The 21,115-nt window shown below is 32.7% G+C and overlaps 1 protein-coding gene and 1 pseudogene across 2 annotated transcripts; both read right to left on the reverse strand.

Moving 5' to 3' along the window:
* Positions 1-1,196: 1,196 nt before the first annotated feature.
* On the reverse strand, positions 1,197-3,763 carry LOC147382982 (putative glutathione S-transferase). Its single transcript, XM_086429544.1, has 2 exons — positions 3,368-3,763; positions 1,197-1,659 (listed from the first exon to the last, which is right to left on the reverse strand). Exons 1-2 carry the CDS (start codon positions 3,683-3,685, stop codon positions 1,303-1,305), a joined length of 675 nt encoding a protein of 224 aa, XP_086285670.1. The 5' UTR covers positions 3,686-3,763; the 3' UTR covers positions 1,197-1,302.
* Positions 3,764-15,802: 12,039 nt separating this feature from the next.
* LOC147382983 (putative glutathione S-transferase) lies at positions 15,803-18,386 on the reverse strand (annotated as a pseudogene). The gene is made up of 2 exons (XR_015173632.1): positions 18,047-18,386; positions 15,803-16,401 (listed from the first exon to the last, which is right to left on the reverse strand). The product of XR_015173632.1 is annotated as a putative glutathione S-transferase (transcript).
* Positions 18,387-21,115: the final 2,729 nt, after the last annotated feature.

The raw sequence follows: 21,115 nt of genomic DNA on the forward strand, positions 1-21,115 counted from the left end.
TGACGATGTTCTGTGGTTTCACGCAAGAGTAATTTAGAGAAGTAGCACCATTGGTATTTCGTGAAAAAGCACCAAAATGACACCAAAGTAAAGTAGCTCTCTCTAGGAGCTATTTATCCAAACACCTTTAAAGTGTTTTTGACTCCCCGCAAGAGTCAAAAGCACTTAAAAAAGTCAATCCACACAGGCCCTAGGATTTTGCATAATTGTTAAGAAATTATAGAAAACGATGGACTAAAAATAAGGTTGGCTTGGACAAATTGAAACTAATTTACCCTAAAAATTTAAGAGCATAAAGATGAATGATTTGGGGGTAGAAAATAATGTAAAATTTTAGGTAAAATAATCTAGGGTTTTATGTGAAAAAATATAGAGTTTTCTTTAAAGGATTAGTGTTAACTTGAAAACGAGATTGAAAATAAAATTGTGTAGATTAAAAAATTATACAATAGAGATTGAAAAACTTAACGATGACTAACTTTGAGAAGAAAAATCAGGGCCCTTAATACGAAGTTGAATAAGAGTATTTAGGTATTTTTCTATTAGTCTATTGAGAAGATTGAGTTCAATGAGGCATGTGCAAAATGTAGGAGATTTTTTCTTTATGACGAGACAAAGTGGTGTAGAAATGGTTCTAATCCCAACTTTACATTTAAACTTAATATAATAAGGGTTATTTTGATCAAAAACCAAGAAAATTATAACCCATTATCTTGTTTTGGTTAGTTTTAAAAGAGAAACACTTTCCATGCTAACTGAGGGATTATTCGTTACGGATTTTATTTTCGCCTGATTTTCGAGTTGTGAGCCACTTTTAGCCATGTTTGTTAGGTTAGCTTCTGCTTTCGTCACTTTCTTTTCAAGCAAAAAAGCTAACAGTCCTCTAGATTGCATGGAAAAACTCCTACCATCCAAAACAATACAAAAAATAAATAAAATTGGGCTTGATCCAAGGCTTTGAAAAAGGAAGGCTACTGAACTCAAACCAATCGCCCAAATTTAATTTTTTGTAAAGTACATAAAAATTTGTCCTTTGCATCCCTCTCGTATTAGATCATGTTTTTACATGCCAGAAACAAATTATGAACATATATGAGCTGGGATTGAATGTGAACATATGAGTTCATTCATGCTTTGGATAGAGAGGAATAAAGGCATATATCTGATTTGTCTAGTCAACCCGAAAAAGAGAGAGATCATGGAAACTATATATTATTAAAGCTGAAGTATAAATATGATGATATAGTGCATCTCATGCACATTATTATAATACTCTTAATGCCAGACAAGTGTTCTAATTCACTACTCAAAGTGACTAGCTAGAATTTCTTTACGACCATGAAAATAAATTACCATCTTATCACGTGGTGGTAGACACTCTTTGATTATGGGAAAGTTGAGAAAATTCTTCATCCAAGAGTTTAAGTTGGGAAATTTGCTTGGGTCGAAAGCCTTGAAGCAGCCAACTTCCTCCCACACTTCCAACCAATGAGGAACCCAACCTAACACAATGTCCAAATACCCAATTGTTTCTCCTCCAAAGAACTTCTTCCCTTTGATCTCTCCATCAAGAATTGCAAGAGATTCCATGATTAAATTTATAGCCTTGTCTTGTTTTTCCCCTTTTGAGAACATAGCAGTGAATGTAGGATCCAATAACTGTCACAAAATTAACCAATATTATATCAATAACTTTTACCAAAAAAATCAAAATATTTATATAATTTCAATAACTAATCTTTTATTTATTTATAACTGGATGTGCAGACTTATGTCCAACTAGAGGGACTGGATGAGCTAGGGTCGAAGCCAAGGCATATGGATCCCTCCCCTGGGCACGTGCAACACCCACACATCCCATGCACCAGGTAAGTGAGGGAAGTGGGTGACCTTGAGGAAATATTGCTCATACTTGCTATCGAACATACAATCCTCTCGGAGTTTCAATAATTAGTCTTTGCTACGTAAATGGTTCATTGATTCAATCTAGACCATTCATTTTGGAGTGAGGCAAAACAGAGTTATAAATAATTATAATAATAATAAACAACTAAATAAAAAAAAGAAAAAAAAGAGTTGAAATTGCATGATTGTAATAGAAAATGTTGAAATCGTTTAGTTGCCCAAATCACCAGTCCACATACCATGGATTTGATACCGGAAAGGTTTGAGAAAACTTGATATAATAGTTTGGAAAAATGAATAGATATGCATTAAGATTATATTATGGTAAATAGTGTTTATATATATGTTTAAAATAGATCTCTAAGAAACTTCTACTAAGCCCTAGAAAATGTGTATTTTTACTCTCATCTCAAGTACAAATTGGTCGCTATCGTCTAAAGTGATTGAAGATTAGAGAAGTCGAAATAAGTTTAGTGCTTGGGTTGTCGACAACCATTCTACATTTTAATGATAACACCTCTATTCCATTTCCTTCGAGAAATTCTTTGATTTGGGATTTTTTATTAAAGCAAGAAAAACTATTAAACTCTAAGGGGATAGGCTATGAGAGTGAAAGAGTTATCGATAAAGAAATCGATGGTTGGCTACTGTCAAATGTCATTGCAATTGTTCCCTTCCTCTTCGTTTTTATTTCCTTTCATTTCATAATCGTTTCTGTGTTATGGAAAAACAAAATTGTCCGCTATAAGAATGTATTTTAATCACTGATAATAATAATAATAATGTCTTGTTAACGTGTGCTTAAAGTGTAATAAATACACTTTGGGAATAAGCACTTAAGGGTATTTTGGTAAAAAAAATATTTTTTTTTTTGAGGGGGGGGGGGGGGGCTTTTACGGTATAAAATTCAATTTCTTATGTGTATTTATTTCACTTTAACATATGCCCCAAGAGACACATTAACAAGAGCCTATTATAATAGGGTTACGTCACTTGACTCTAGGGTTGCCAATGGATTGGATAAGTCCGAAATTCGATCCGTTCTGATAACTTTGGGTTTGGATCAATGTTTTGGATTCTAATAAGACTTTGATCCGATATCTTATTGGATTGGATCTAAATCAACCATGCCCCGATCCGATAAAGACCCAATTCTATAATATTTTAGAATGTATATAAATTATATTAAGATGTGCGAGGTTTATTTAGATTTTGTATATAAAATCGGATTTAACCTGATACGATTGTTAATGGATCAGGTCTGGATCTTATCATTGAGTTCTAATAATAAATCCGATCTGATAAGGGTCCGATATGATACTTACTAGATCGGTACCAAATCAACCTTGATCCAATCCATTGACAACCCTACTTGACTCATAAGAAACAATAAAACTTGGCCATAAAAGCAAAAAATCTAATGTCAAAAAATTAATAATAAGAGGAACCAACACTCACTCACCTTCTCTTCAGCAAATTTAGCCCAAAAGCGTGCTATGGCTCGTTCGTAAGGATCTTCGGGCAATATGGGATTTTGCTTCCACGTCTCATCGATGTATTCAAGAACAATGGTGGATTCCGCGATGGGTTTCCCATTGTGAATAAGAACTGGAACCAACTTATGGACTGGATTGGACTTGAGAAACAGATCACTCTTCTTAACCCAAATATCCTCTTCTATGTATTCATAGTCTACTCCCTTCAGTTTCAGAGCCCATTGGACCCTGAAAACAAAACAACTCGACCAAAATCCCAACAACTTCACCTCTTGATTTGCCATCTGACCTTGTTTGCTAAATCACCTAGTTTGCTTCTTTTTATATATATATATCTTTTTTGAAGAGTTCAATTTGATTATTTCTATTGTATATTATATATAAAAATATCTTTTTTGAAGAGTTCAATTTGATTACTTCTATCGTATATTATATAGAGTTGTTTTCAATCTTATGGAAAGCATCAACATGGGTCAATATTTTTGACCTTTTTCTTGCCTTTTAGAGAATTTGGGTGGTGCAGAATTCAATACTATTTTGGATTTTTGTAAATATTTGAGATACCCTTTATTGTTTTTTTCAAATTGATGACATATCCCTTTTTACTATGCTCTTTAGACTAAAAAAATTACTAAAATACCCTCATTTTTCATTCTTTTTGATTTTTGAATCAATCCTATATTTAGTTGACAAAATCTTCTAGGATAATAACTTGATAGTCCTTATCATTGCTCAAGATCTCAATAATTCAGTCGTCAACATGAATTTGTAGGGGTGTTTATAGATAAATTCCTACTTTGAAAAAGGTTCATCTTTTGAGTCATTAGACAAAGACTAAAGTCAAAGGTTAAGATTGTACATTACTGTGATATTTTGAGGATCATTCAAGCATCAAAGAGGTAGTCCATCAGCATGCCTGCATAGATCGAAGTCAAAGTAGTTGGTGGATGGTACGTGTGTGGTTATGTCATGGAAGAGACCAAGAACTCGCCTTAAATTTGAGACTCTTTTATGTTGAATTTCATTGTCAGACCTATCAAACATTAGAACAGACCTAAGCATGATATCATACCAAACTCCATCTTAAATAAATAAATAGAACTTCTATTGCTACACCAACTTTTACTAAGATCACCCCACCCTAAGATATGTGCTAATTCTTTTGTGATTTCAAACTAATTTAGATGCTCTTTGCAAAAGTTGGTGTGGCAAAAGAATCTCAAAAGATAAAAATAAAAAAAAATGGCTGACCTTAATTTAAAGAAATGATGCATAGATTCATAATCTTTGTGTTTTAGATAAGTTAGTCAAACACCTAAACATTGTTAACAACGTGCATGGTGATAATGATTTTTGAAATATACACTATGGATCGTCATCATCTTAATCTTATTCAAAAGATTTGGTGTCGGCTAAATGAATCATATTTCTTCGTTCCATTCTCCTTAGGGTCATTTAATGGAGGAAAAAATTAATTTAAAATCTACTCTTATGTTTTTTTTAGATGCAAATATGGATCTTAAGTTTTTTTGTTTTAACTTCCACGGTGCGGACTTCCAACAGGAACATGTGTGTAGTTAGTTTCATAGTGTAGTCTCGAAGGAGAAGAGGAGAAAAATGGATTCTCTTTTCTTTTCTTTAAGTAACTACATGAGGTTGACTGTTTTCCATATGGTGTTCTATCTTTAGTAAGTGCATTGTTTTATATCAAGTGTAGTTATTTACCAGACCGATTATTCATGACAAGGAATAGAGTAAAGATCTGACATGTAATGTTAAGTATCTATATAGCCATCTTCAGGACGAAAGCCGTCTTCTAGTTCTAATTTACCTCCGGGGGTTGTTAGGAGGGTTGATTGAATATCGATTCTATTTGCTTTTTAATACCTACATCAAGTGAATACCCAACAACTCTTTCCCCCGTTGGAGCCATTGTCGCAATATAACATGGCATGCTTGAATTATTCCACATCTATTCGGTAGAAGACTCCCTTTTTTGGGACCCATATAGGTATTGAGGCGACATTCGGCCTTAATCGAGCCAATTGTTGCTTATGTCAGTAACCATCTTTTTATACCAAGTTCTTTTGCATTTTAAAAATAGATAGTGTAATACCTTGAATTTTTATTTGAATTTCGAAGAAAAATAAATAATTGAATTTTTAAAAAATTCTAAAAGTGTGCTTTAGGGTAAAAATTTAGGATTTTTTTTTAATGAAATCTAACTTCACCATTGGGTTCAAAATGGCCGAAAAACATACTTTTAGTTTGTAAGCACACTCAAAATCGAGTTTAAACGAAAAAATTACAAAATCATCGATTTTCAGGTCGGACCAAGCTAAAAAAAATGAATTTTTATTAGAATTAGAATTGGTATTATCCTCTCACACAATTAGATTTGCAATAAAAATTATAAAAAATGAAGTATTCACTTGTCAGTTTCAAAATTCGAAAGTTGAATTATCATAAAAAAATGAAATAAATTTTAAAATACCGCACGTGTCCCGATATTTTTACATATAAAAGAATTTTTAAATTTTGTTACCATTCCTTATCTCCCAAACCCGTCAACCTACAGTAACTGCATTTTTTTTTAAACATTGGTTTCTACCAACTTTAATTTCTATTTACGTCGCGAACGGGACTCCGTCGACACTCGGCGAAGAACGAAAAAATGTCTGTGACGTCAAACTCTACAAATCCCGTTTATTTATTTTTCTTTTTTCTTTTTCTTTTTTTCTTCTCTTTCTTCGTATTTCATCGAAAATCAGTCGTATGATATATGGGGATTTCGACCTTTCAACCTACTATTTTACCTCCTTAGAGTACAAATCGTCATCTGCCGCAGAAGGGAAAAAGAACGCCGTCGTCAAGATCTTCGAAACCACCGGATTTGTTTCAAAAGTCAATTATCTCCACGTCAGATCCATATAAAATTTTGCATTAATTGCCTCGATTTTCGTGTATATTCTTTAATTCTATCACACAAAGATTGGTAGGGATTTATATTACTTATTGATAATCATAAATTCCAAAAATGCATTTAGGATTTTATAAATCTTTTGATTTCATTTTCAAATGTAGAATTTTCGTTGTTCATTTCAAATTCATGCTAAATATATGTGTTTGATGTATTTAATTGTGCTTTTAAACAAATTATACATAAACGGGACATTTCACCAGATTACTTCTGTCAATTTGGTCCTCTACACTGCTTAAACCCTGTTTTGATCTAATTTTTATAATTTTTCAATTAAAATGATAAAAAATAAATTTGAAATTTTAAAAATTTGAAAAAAGGGTTTAATAATTAAAGAATTTATAATGAGTTGATAATTATTGAAAAAAGAATTTGATGTTCGAGAAATAGAAAAAGGCAAATATCGAAAAAAGAAAAAAAATGATGAAACGGTTAAATGTCAGAATCACACTCAATGAGTAATGTCTACATTTTATAGTATTGTGCTATGTGTGGGTTGATGAACAAATATCCAGGGGTAATTTACTTTCTGTTGAATGTTTATTTACAATTATGTTAGCACACTGTTATTTATTTTAGGTGCGGTCGTTACAATTGTATGGTAGAAAATTGGATATCCATTTTTAACTCTGTCATGTTAATTTCTTTTTTATTTTCAAAGAAGACAATAATATGTATCTATAGCTATTTTGTGAAATGTTAAAAAGCTTGTAAATGCCTGAAGGAATAGTCTGTCATATCATCTAGAGTTATGTACTATCTTGGGATGTATGGTAGGGATAACCAAGCTCATACGTGGTATATAATGCATAAACTGAAATCTGAGTTTTTTTCTTTCTATTTTTACCAGTGAACTTATAATGTAAAGGTGGTGGTAATAGGAATCACATACACGCCTGACAGATATAGACGAAGATGGCTAGTCAATGATCACTAACAATCTATAGTAGTCAAACGTCTTTACATGTCGAAAAGAGACTCATTGCTTACGATCACATCAAGCGGTCAACTTGAGTGGGATAAATGATCCTGCAAATCTGGTTATGCAACGACAGATCACAAAATCAAGAATTTACATCAGTACATTATCGGAACAACATGTCTCGGCTGGAAGCGATCCAATCACAGAATCCCGATTTTCTAATTCTACTACTCTACCATTGTGTATTATGTATCAATTATTTTATTTTGAATTATAAAATGAAAAGCATGTTTATTATTTCAATTTTATCAATTAGAATTGTATAAAAGGAAAATATTATAGTATGAATACTGTTAATGGATATAATATGAATTTTAATTTGTTTATATGCTCATCCCTGACTATATATACCAGTTAATCATAGTTTATCTTGTAAAATTATGCATGTATTAAAATGATTGAGAATGCTTACTCGTTTATGTTAGGAAATGTTATTAGTCGAAATTGTTTGTTTACCTATTGGGTAACCATTGTTACTCACACATTCCTTCTCCATTTTTTTTAGTTTCAGATTCTAAGCTTTGTGAGACAGGTGTAGAGCACGAGTCAGGATTATCTGGTAGGTCAGATAAACAACCAAAGTCCTTTTCCTGGTGAGTACTAGGACTATACCCATTAGCGACATTAATTTGTTCAGGTTGTAGTATAGATTTTGATTGAGAGTTAGGATTTTGTTAGAGAGAGGAGTTTCTGTATAATCCAATATATTAATTACTTATTCCACACTCTAATCTACCTTATGTTGTTAGATGTATTAAACTTCCGTTGTTATATATTTTTGTAAATATATACATGATATTATCTGTATGGTTTATCAGGTGAAATAGATTGAATGCCTTGGAATGCTAATATAAACAGAGAAAATCATTCTGAAATTTCGAGACGTCATCTAGTGTCTCGAGATCTGACATGGGATTTCTTGTTAGTATTTTTAGGGGCGCCACAGATAAAGTACTCAATTTTGGTATCATTTTTTAATGAACTCTTCTTATAGACCTAAGACCTTGAGCTTCGAGTATGTAACGACACTAGTATGAATTTGTTTCGTTAATTGAACAAGGAGTTTCACTATTTTTTTCTTCTTGTACCACATCTTGTTTGATTTTTTTGTAGCTCCACTTTTTGTGCTTGTTCGTGTTGGGCATGAAATGAACTACCTCAAACAGTTCTTCATATATTAAGAGCTGCGATCCAAAATGGAATCATGTTTCTATAGCAATATATAGTGTCTACATGGCACGTTTTTATTGGAGATTAAATACACTAGATTACATACCTTATAGAAAACCGATTGGTTAGGAGAGCTTAACATATTTCAAAATCCAACCAAACGTGGAATTTAGGCACTACTCCTATTCTATAGGAATTAGATATCTTACTTGATCTTGCTTAATAGATTAATAGAAAATATGACTCAAATGTACTCTTTCTCGACATCTAGTTATAAATCTTTGATTTTTCATCTTAGAACTAGTTATCTCGTACTTCTTTTGATAATTTTTTTAACCTTCATCTTAATGTAAAACCCCGAATTTTCAATTCGTATCTCGAGAAAAAAAATAAATAATGAAATTTTAAGAAAATCTTGAAAGTGGGACTTAGGGGTAAAATTTTAGGATATTTCTGATCATTTTTAATGAAATCTGACCTTACCATTGGATTCAAAATGATCAAAAAATATAGTTTAGCCTGTAAGTAGACTCAAGTGCAAGTCCGAATAGAAAAGTTACAAAATCCTCGATTACCGGGTCGGATCAGGCTAAAATAGTGACTTGTTGGTAGAAAAAAAATTGTTAAGATTCGATCATACCATTGGGTTTGTAACGAAAAATTATTGAATATGGACAATTTATTTATCATTTTTGGAGACCAGAAAGTCAAATTATCTTCAAAAACAAAAACGACATCAAGTTTAGGAGTCACCTCAGGGAAAAAATATAAACTTTTGATAGAGACATAATTTGTAGAAATTGACTGCACTATTAGATCCGGAACGAAAAATTAGGCGAAATAGAGTATTCATTTATCAATTCTGGAGTCCAGATGGCTAAGTTATCGTCGATCAAAACAATAAGCGAAATATCGAATTCGTCCCAAATTTTATATAAATAATATTTTAATTTTTTTTTTATATCTCATCTTCCCCAACTCTTCCATAAAGCCGCGCGACAAATAAAAACGAAAAAAAAAATTCATTTTTCCTCCGATCTTCTACCTCAGATTTTTCGCAAAATACCCGCCATCGACGATCACCACAGAAAGGAAAAAGATCCGCAGCTTCGAAATCTATAAAACTCACCCAAGAACTCTTCATTTCATCTTCTCTTTCACCCGGTATCGTAAAAAATCAGCCGTATACATATACGGGGGTTTCGAAACTTCGACATCAGATTTCGTCTGTTTCTATGTCAAACCGTCTTCCGATACAGAAGGGAGAAACGTTCGCAGCCTTGACATCTACAAAATCCACTCAACGTTTTTTCGTTTCACTTTCTATTTAACCCAATATCGTAAAAAATCAGCCGTATTTATATACGGGAATTTTGAAAACTTCGACCTCGAATTTCATCGATTTCAGAGTCAAACCGTCCTTCTTCGTAGAAGGGAGAACGGACGACAGCGTCGAGATCTTCAAAACCACCTAGCCAGATTCAAAAATCAGTCGCTTCGAAGTTCGGTCCGTCTCGATTCCCGTGCCGATCGCCTCAATTTTCGTGCACACACATCGATCCTTTTGCCTAGACATTGTAAGGAACTCTCAATTTCTATTAATAATCATAGATTGTGAAAATTGCATTTAGGATTTTATTAAAAAAATTTGGATGTATTTCTAAAATATAGAATTGTTTTGTTATTTGAAAAATTCACGCCAGAAATTGCATGTTTGATATGTTTAATTGCATTTTTAACAAATTATACGTGGATAGGATATTTTAACGGGTTATTTCCATAAATTGGGTCTTGTGCACTGCTCGGACCTCGTTTTGATATAAAATTTGTATTCTTTTTCAATATTATTGATAAAAATAAATTCTTTAGTTGGAAAATGTGATTTAATATTCAATGAACTCATATTGAGTTGATGAATATCAGAAAATGGATGTTTTATTGAAGAGAATGAAAACTGTAAAAATCAAAAAAAGGGTATGAAACGGTAAAATGTCAGAGTCACACCGGAGGGGTGATGTCTGCATTTTACATTGTTGTGTTGTGTGCAGGTTGGTGAACAGATATCTAGGGATAATATTGTTGGTTGCATGCTTATTTAAATTTCTGTTAACGCGAGGCGCTGTTTATGCTTTCGTTTTGTTATTTATTTTAGGCCGGGTGGCCACACTTGGATGGTAGGAAACTGGATATCCATTCTCAACCTTGTATTGTTAATTTATCTTTTGTTTTCAAATGAAAATAATATATAGAAGTAGCTGTTTTGTGAACTGTTAAAGAGTTTGTGAATGCCTGAATGGATAATGCGTCATATCATCTGGAGTGGTGTACTATCCTGGGATGTACGGTAAGGGCCACCAAACTCATACGTGGTATGGGACGCGTATGAAAGTGGAGTTACAACTGGAATCCAGGATATTCCTCTCTATCTTTACCAATGAACTTGTAATGTAAAGGTGGTCGTATACGAATGGTTTGTATATTTGGGAATCACATGTACGCTTGATAGGCATGGACAAAGATGATTAGTCAGTGATCACTAACAATCTATCGTAATCGAACATTCTGACACATCAAAAAGAGACTCATTACTTACGGTCATGTCAAACGGCCAGCCTGAGCCGGATAAATGGTTAACCAAAGGTGGTAAGTGCAGCGATCGGCCACAAAATCAGGAACTAAAAGCCAGAGAAGAATTGTAACATCATGTCCCGACTAGAGCGATCCAGTCGTGAATCCCAACTTTCTAATTCCAAGACTCCACCATTGTGTATTATGTATCTATTGCTTATTTTGATATATAAAATGAAATCCATGTTTATTGTTTTCATTTGATCAATTAGATTTGTATAAAAAGATAATGTTATAGTGAGTACTACTGATCGATGTAATGTGAGTTTTAAAATGTTTAGTTGTTCATCCCTGGCTATATGTACCAGTTAATCGTAGTTTCCTCTATAAAATTTTATATATTTTAAAATGATTTAGTATGTTTATTCGTTCATGTTAGAAGAGGTTATTGGCCGAAATTGTGTTATTCCTTACTGGGTAACCATTGTTACTCACCCTTTCCTTCTCTATTTTTTTAGTTACAGATCCGAAGTTTGGTGAGACAGGTATAGAGCACGAGTGAGAATCATCTGGTGGGTTAGATAGACAGTCAGAGTTCGTCACTTGGTAAGTATTAGAGTTATTACCCCTAGTGGTGTCGATTTGTCCAAAAAGTATTATAGATTTTGTTCTGAATTATAGGACTTATGTTAGAGTGAGAAATTTTCGTATAATCCTGTATTATAATTTCTTCTTACACGCTCTGATCTTTCGTACGTTATTAGACGTATATAGGCTTCCGCTAGTAGTATATTTTGTTTGTTATATGCAGGAGTGTATGTCGTTTATCAGGTGCAGGTTGAACACCTTAGAATGCTAACATAAACAAAGGAGACCATGCCGAAATTTCGAGGTACCACCTAGAACCTCGAGATCAGACATTAGGATTTGTGTTAGTGTTCGGTGGGGTGCCACACTTAAACCTCAAGATTCTATCCTCTACTTCTACATTCAAACCTCAAGTCTAATTAACTTTTTTGTGAAATATAAAATGATAAAATTTTGGGTACAAAAATCTAGGGGGCCATGCGTATACAAGAGCTAGAAGTACTTAGAACATAAGTACTCCTAAAAGTACTTTTAGAACTACTGTCTAAAGTAGGTGAATAATTGTTGTGTGTTTGGATGCAGATTCTAAGAAGTACTTTTGATAGAATTTTGTGTTTGGAAACTATTCTGGATTCTGCTAAAATGGCCAGAATGCCTTTATAAGTATCATTTACTGTTTTTAACATTATAACTCAACAAATTATGCTCCGAAAGAAATAAAAGTAATTACTGTTTTTATCCATAAAAACATATATAAACACCCAACAATTAAAAACAAATGGAAGATATTGTGAGCAAATATATACAAGCACTAAAAATATGAAGAAGCTTTCCCCACATCAATAGATAGTAAATTTGCGTATAATTATTCACATCAATCTTGTAAGAAGAAACTTTCAACCATGGTTGGAACCCTCATGGATAAATTATTGAGTGAACAATCGGTGGAGCTAGAAATCCAAATTCAAATACTACACTAAAAGGCTACCACTACATCAATGGATAGTAATATAATATTATTCAATTGCATTTTTGAAGACATGCTTGTAATTTTCAAAATTTATTAGGGGCATACTTGTCCCAAATGCTACACCAAAAGACTACAACTACATCAATGTGTAGACACCCCATTTTTGCACTCGCCTAATTAATCAACTCGTCAACCCGATTGCAATGATTCCCAATGATGGATGTTATTTCCATTACTTTATTTTGTTACAAGAAATGTTTCAGAAATCCGGAAGAGGTATCTCGAATTGACAAAGCTTTAGAAACCACGCTATGCTAAGAAAATATTATCCCAAAAACATAGAAATTATCATCTTGTAGACCAAAAAGAAGCTTAACGATAAAAATCACTAAAAATGACCAAAATACCCCTAACATCAAAACAACCCTAGAGCCTACTTACGCTTAGAAAAATCCATTCAAACACATAAAACAACAAATCGAAATCCAATAAATCATTTCACCAATTTTAACAGAATTTGACAAAATTACGAAAATGCCCCTCATAAAGTTCACAATCATTTCACACAAAAAATTTCATAAATGACACAAACCAATATTTCCATTGAATTCCTTATGAAAAATCGATTCTAAAACATCCTAGAACATTAAAAACCAACTTAAAACGTGAAAAGTCCTCTAAGGGGGCAAAAACGGTAATTTCACAATTTTCATAATTAAAAAATTTGAAATTAATAAATAAAATATTAAATAATTAAAGTGAAAGATTAATGAAATTAATTTAAAATTTTAAATTAAAAAAATCGATCAATCGGACTTTCAAGTAAAATTGTTGAGGGTTCGTGAGATATTTTTTTAAGGACCCTTCCATTTGGGGGTCCAAAGAATTAAAGATATTTTAGACGGGGGTTCTCCAAAAAGTAAAATTAAATCAAGCAAGACTAAATTCAAGGTATTAAAGTCAATCAAGTAGACTAAAGTCAAAATTAAAGTTAATAAAGCAAGACTGAAGTCAAGATATTAAAAGTCAATCAATTAAGACTAAAGTCAAAATATTACAAATCAATCAAATAAGACTAAAAGTCAAAATAGAGTTCTAATTAAATAATAACTCTATCTAATAGAGTTCTAACTTAAAAACAATTCTAACTTAAAAACAATTCTAACTAAAACAATTCTAACTAAAACACAACTCTAACTAAAAGAACTCTAATTAAATACTAACTCTATCCAAATCAACCCTTAAAAAATTCTATAAATCGAGGTGCTCACACCCTATTTTCGTATAAAATCAAAAACCCTAAGAGAAGTAGGTCTAAAAGCCCCCCTAGCCTCCTATAAACCCCAATTTTGGAGTCCCAACTCCTTACCTAACATCCCTCCTTCGATTTTGGCCTAAAGAACACCCAAAAGCCTTCCAAAAACATCCCAAAATCTACAACAAACTTGAAGAGTTTAGATCCAAAAATAAGGAGATACCTTGCCGCGGAGATCCAAAATCAAATCCGGAGACAGAACGAAGCAAGGAAGTACGGTACAAGGAGCTATTTTTTATCAGATCTGAAGAAACAAAATCCTTGCTATCGGAAAGGTATGCAATTTTTTATTTTTATTTTTATCTAGGTTTTTAGCAATGTGATTTATTTGGAAAGTTAGTAGAGACCGGCTTTGGCCGGGCGGGCTTGGTGCCTAACACCTTCCAACCCCGTAATGTGATCCCCGGACTCTTTTTCTCTTTCGTAGATTAGTTTGCCTTTTTAAGAGTCAGTTTGGTTCCTAGACCTTAACAACTAGGTGGCGACTCCCAAACCTCAAGAGTCAAAAGCGGATCCGTGCACCCCGCGGATCGAAGGGGCTTTCACAATGAATAGTAATATAATATTATTGCAATTGAATTTTTAGGGTATGCTTGTAATTTTCAAAATTTATTAGGGGAATACTTGTCACAAATGTTATGCCAAAAGGCTACCACCACATCCATGGATATTAATAAAATATTATTTCAATTGCCTTTCAAGGATATGTTTATAATTTTTAAAACTTATGAGGGTATACTTGTCCCAATCATGTTATTTTGACGGTGTTATGTGGTTTCGCGCAAGAGTAATTTGGAGAAGTAGCACCATTGGTACTTCGTGAAAAAGCTCTAAAATGACACTAAAGTAAAGTAGTTCTCTATAGGAGCTATTTATCCAAACACCATTAAAGTGCTTTTGACTCCCCGCAAGAATCAAAAGAATCAAAAGCACTTAAAAAAGTCAATCCACACAGGCACTAGGATTTTGCATAATTGTTAAGAAATTATAGAAAACGATGGACTGAAAATAAGGTTGGATAGATTGAAACTAATTTACCCTAAAAATTTAAGAGCATAAAGATGAATGATTTGGGGGTAGAAAATAATGTAAAATTTTAGGTAAAATAATCTAGGGTTTTATGTGAAAAAATATAGAGTTTTCTTTAAAGGGGTTAGTGTTAACTTGAAAACGAGATTGAAAATAAAATTGTGTAGATTAAAAAATTATACAATAGAGATTGAAAAACGTAAAGATGACTGACTTTGGGAAGAAAAATCAAGGCCCTTAACACGAAGTTGAATAAGAGTATTTAGGTATTTTTCTATTAGTCTATTGAGAAGATTGAGTTCTATGAGGCATGTGCAAAATGTAGGAGATTTTTTCTTTATGACGAGACAAAGTGGTGTATAAATGGTTCTAATCCCAACTTTACATTTAAACTTAATATAATGAGGGTTATTTTGATCAAAAACCAAGAAAATTATAACCCATTATCTTAATTTGGTTAGTTTTAAAAGAGAAACACTTGCCATGCTAACTGAGGGATTGTTTGTTACGGATTTTCTTTTCGCCTGATTTTTGAGATGTGAGCCACTTTTGGCCATGTTTGTTACGTTAGGTTCTGCTTTCGTCACTTTCTTATCTAGCAAAAAAGCTAACAGTCCTCTAGATTGCATGGAAAAACTCCTCCCATCCAAAATAATACAAAAAATAAATAAAATTGGGCTTGATCCAAGGTTTTGAAAAAGGTAGGCTACTGAACTCAAACCAATCGTCCAAATTTAATTTTTTGTAAAGTACATAAAAATTTGTCCTTTGCATCCCTCTCACATTAGATCATGTTTTTAAATGCCAGAAACAAATTATGAACATATATGAGCTGGGATTGAGTGTGAACATATGAGCTCATTCATGCTTTGGATAGAGAGGAATAAAGGCATATATATATATGATTTGTCTAGTCAACCCGAAAAAGAGAGAGATCTTGGAAACTATATATTATTAAAGCTGAAGTATAAATATGATGATATAGTGCATCTCATGCACATTATTATAATACTCTTAATGCCAGACAAGTGTTCTAATTAACTACTCAAAGTGACTAGCTAGAATTTCTTTACGACCATGAAAATAAATTACCATCTTATCACGTGGTGGTAGACACTCTTTGATTATGGGAAAGTTGAGAAAATTCTTCATCCAAGAGTTTAAGTTGGGAAATTTGATTGGGTCGAAAGCCTTGAAGCAGCCAACTTCCTCCCACACTTCCAACCAATGAGGAACCCAACCTAACACAATGTCCAAATACCCAATTGTTTCTCCTCCAAAGAACTTCTTCCCTTTGATCTCCCCTTCAAGAATTGCAAGAGATTCCATGATTAAATTTATAGCCTTGTCTTGTTTTTCCCCTTTTGAGAACATAGCAGTGAATGTAGGATCCAATAACTGTCGCAAAATTAACCAATATTATATCAATAACTTTTACCAAAAAAATCAAAATATTTATATAATTTCAATAACTAATCTTTTTTTGATTTATAACTGGATGTCCAGACTTATGGACAACTAGAGGGACTGGATGAGCTAGGGTCGAAGCCAAGGCATATGGATCCCTCCCCTGGGCACGTGCAACACCCACACATCACATGCACCAGGTAAGTGAGGGAAGCAGGTGACCTTGAGGATATATTGCTCATACTGGCTATCGAACATACAATCCTCTCGGAGTTTCAATAATTAGTCTTTGCTACATAAATGGTTCATTGATTCAATCTAGACCATTCAATATGGAGTGAGGCAAAACAGAGTTATAAATAATAATAATAATAATAAATAAATAAATAAATAAAAGAAAAAAAGAAAAAAGAAAAAAGAAAAAAGAAGAGTTGATATTGCATGATTATAATTGAAAATGTTGAAATCGTTTAGTTGCCCAAATCACCAGTCCACATACCATGGATTTGATACAGGAAAGGTTTGAGAAAACTTGATGAAATGGTTTGGAAAAATGAATAGATATGCATTAAGATTATATTATGGTAAATAGTGTTTATATATATGTTTAAAATAGATCTCTAAGAAACTTCAACTAATCGCTAGAAAATGTGTATTTTTACTCTCATCTCAAGTACAAATTGGTCGCTATCGTCTAAAGTGATTGAAGATTAGAGAAGTCTAAATAAGTTTAGTGCTTGGGATTTTTTATTAAAGTGAGAAAAACTATTAAACTCTAAAGGGATAGGCTATGAGAGTGAAAGAGTTATCGATAAAAAAATCGATGGTTGGCTACTGTCAAATGTCATTGCAATTGTTCCCTTCCTCTTCGTTTTTATTTTCTTTTCATTTCATAATCGTTTCTGTGTTAAGGAAAAAAAAAATTGTCCACTATAAGAATGTATTGTAATCACTCACAATAATAATGATAAGGTCTTGTTAATGTGTGCTTAAAGTGTAATAAATACACCTTGGGAATAAGCACTTAAGGGTATTTTGGTAAAAAAATATTTTTTTATGGAGGGCTTTTACGGTATAAAATTCAATTTCTTAGGTGTATTTATTTCACTTTAACATATGCCCCAAGAGACACATTAACAAGAGCCTATTATAATAGGGTTAGGTCACTTGACTCTAGGGTTGCCAATGGATCGGATAAGTCCGAAATTCGATCCGTTCTGATAACTTCGGGTTTGGATCAATGTTTTGGATTCTAATAAGACTTTGATCCGATATCTTATTGGATTGGATCTAAATCAACCATGCCCCGATCCGATAAAGACCCAATTCTATAATATTTTAGAATGTATATAAATTATATTAAGATGTGCGAGCTTTATTTAGATTTTGTATATAAAACCGGATTTAACCTGATCCGATTGTTAATGGATCAGGTCTGGATCTTATTATTGAGTTCTAATAATAAATCCAATCTGATAAGGGTCCGATATGATACTTACAAGATCGGTACCAAATCAACCTTGATCCAATCCATTGACAATCCTACTTGACTTATAAGGAACAATAAAACTTGGTCATAAAAGAAAAAAATCTAATGTCAAAAAATTAATAATAAGAGGAACCAACACTCACTCACCTTCTCTTCAGCAAATTTAGCCCAAAAGCGTGCCATCGCTCGTTCGTAAGGATCTTCGGGCAATATGGGATTTTGCTTCCATGTCTCATCAATGTATTCAAGAACAATGGTGGATTCCGCGATGGGTTTCCCATTGTGAATAAGAACTGGAACCAACTTATGGACTGGATTGGACTTGAGAAACAGATCACTCTTCTTAACCCAAATATCCTCTTCAGTTTCAGAGCCCATTGGACCCTGAAAACAAAACAACTCGACCAAAATCCCAACAACTTCACCTCTTGATTTGCCATCTGGCCTTGTTTGCTAAATCACCTAGTTTGCTTCTTTTTATATATATATCTTTTTTGAAGAGTTCAATTTGATTATTTCTATTGTATATTACTTCTATTGTATTTTATATAGAGTTGTTTTCAATCTTATGGAAGTCATCAACATGGGTCAATATTTTTGACCTTTTTTCTTGCCTTTTAGAATTTGGGTGGTGCAGAATTCAATACTATTTTGGCTAATTTGAGATGTCCTTTGGATTTTTGTAAATATTTGAGATACCCTTTATTTTTTTTTTCAAATTGATGACATATCCCTTTTACTATGCTCTTTTGTAAAAGATTAATAAAATTACTAAAATACCCTCATTTTTCATTCTTTCTGATTTTTGAGTCAATCCTATATTTATTTGACAAAATCTTCTAGGATAATAACTTGATAATCCTTATCTTTGCTCAAAGTCTCAATAATTCAGTCCTCAACATGAAATTGTAGGGGTGTTTATAGATAAATTCCTACTTTGAAAAAGGGTCATCTTTTGAGTCATTTGACAAAGACTAAAATCAAAGGTGAAGATTGTACATTACTGTGATATTTTGAGGATCATTCATGCATCAAAGAGGTAGTCCATCAGCATGCCTGCAAAGATCGAAGAAAAAGTAGTTGGTGGATGGTACGTGTGTGGTTATGTCATGGAAGAGACCAAGAACACGCCTTAAATTTGAGACTCTTTTATGTTGAATTTCATTGTCAGACCTATGAAACATGAGAACAGAACTAAGAATGATATCATACCAAACTCCATCTTAAATAAATAAATAGAACTTCTTTTGCTACACTAACTTTTACCAAGATCACCCCACCCTAAGATATGTGCTAATTCTTTGGTGATTTCTTACTAATTTAGATGCTCTTTGCAAAAGTTGGTGTGGCAAAAGAATCTCAAAAGATATATAAAAAAAAAAAATGGCTGACCTTAATTTAAAGAAATGATGCTTAGATTCATAATCTTTGTGTTTTAGATAAGTTAGTCAAACACCTAAACATTGTTAACAACGTGCATGGTGATAATGATTTTTGAAATATACACTATGGACCATCATCATCTTAATCTCATTCAAAAGATTTGGTGTCGGCTAAATGAATCATATTTCTTCGTTCCATTCTCCTTAGGGTCATTTAATGGAGGAAAAAATTAATTTAAAATCTACTCTTATGTTTTTTTGAGATGCAAATATGGATCTTAAGTTTGTTTTGTTTTAACTTCCACGGTGCGGACTTCCAACATGAACATGTGTGTAGTTAGTTTCATAGTGTAGTCTCGAAGGAGAAGAGGAGAAAAATGGATTCTGTTTTCTTTTCTTTAAGTAACTACATGAGGTTGACTGCATTCCATATGGTGTTCTATCTTTAGTAAGTGCATTGTTTTATATCAAGTGTAGTTATTTACCAGACCGACTATTCATGACAAGGAATAGAGTAAAGATCTGACATGTAATGTTAAGTATCTATATAGCCATCTTCAGGACGAAAGCCGTCTTCTAGTTCTAATTTACCTCCGGGGGTTGTTAGGAGGGTTGATTGAATAGCGATTATATTTGCTTTTTAATACCTACCTCAACTGAATACCTAACAACTCTTTCCCCCATTGGAGCCATTGTCACAGTATAACATGGCATGCTTGAATTATTCCACATCCATTCGGTAGAAGACTCCCTTTTTTGGGACCCATATAGGTATTGAGGCGACATTAGGCCTTAATCGAGCCAATTGTTGCTTATTGGCAGTAACCATCTTCTTATACCAAGTTCTTTTGCATTTTAAAAATAGATAGTGTAATACCCTGAAATTTTATTTGTATCTTGAAGAAAAAGAAGTAATGGAATTTTGAAAAAATTCTAAAAGTGAGTTTTAGGATTTTTTTTTTTTAATGAAATCTAACTTCACCATTGATTCAAAATGGTCGAAAAACATAATTTTAGTTTGTAAGCACGCTCAAATTCGAGTTTAAACGAAAAAAGTACAAAATCTTCGATTTTCAGGTCGGACTAAGCTAAAAAAAATGAATTATTATTAGAATTAGAATTGGTACTATCCTCTCGCACGACTAGATTTAAAATGAAAAATTATAAAAAATGAAGTATTCACTCGTCAGTTTCAAAATTCGAAAAGTTGAATTATCGTAAAAAAATGAAATAAATTTTAAAATACCGCACGTGTCCCGATATTTTTACATATAAAAGAATTTCTAAATTTCGTTACCAATCCTTATCTCCTAAACCCGTCAACCAACAGTAACTGCATTTTTTTTAAACATTGGTTTCTACCAACTTTAATTTCGATCTACGTCGCGAACGGGACTCCGTCGACACTCGGCGAAGAACAAAAAAATGTCTGTGACGTCAAACTCTACAAATCCCGCTCATTTATTTTTCTCTTTTTCTTTTCTTTCTTCGTATTTCATCGAAAATCAGTCGTATGATATAAGGGGATTTCGACCTTTCAACCTACTATTCTACCTCCTTAGAGTTCAAATCGTCATCTACCGCAGAAGGGAAAAAGAACACCGTCGTCAAGATCTTCGAAACCATCGGATTTGTTTCAAAAATCAATTGTCTCCACGTCTGATCCATCTCAATTTTTGCATTAATTACATCGATTTCGTGTATATTATTTAATTCTATCACACAAAGAGTGGTAGGGGCTTATAATACTTATTGATAATCATAGATTTCAAAAATGCATTTAGGATTTTATAAATCTTTCGATTTCATTTTTAAATGTAGAATTTTCGTCGTT

Source organism: Akebia trifoliata, chromosome 16, assembly GCF_017979445.1.
Source record: "Akebia trifoliata isolate Shusen 1 chromosome 16, ASM1797944v1, whole genome shotgun sequence".
Lineage (NCBI taxonomy): Eukaryota > Viridiplantae > Streptophyta > Magnoliopsida > Ranunculales > Lardizabalaceae > Akebia > Akebia trifoliata.

Bases quoted from the DNA above. Each gene is read 5' to 3' on its own strand.
- LOC147382982 (XM_086429544.1), bottom strand. From the start codon at position 3,685: ATGGCAAATCAAGAGGTGAAGTTGTTGGGATTTTGGTCGAGTTGTTTT. The intron at 1,660-3,367 runs GTGAGTGAGTGT...ATTTTGTGACAG, and splicing joins CTAAATTTGCTGAAGAGAAG to TTATTGGATCCTACATTCAC.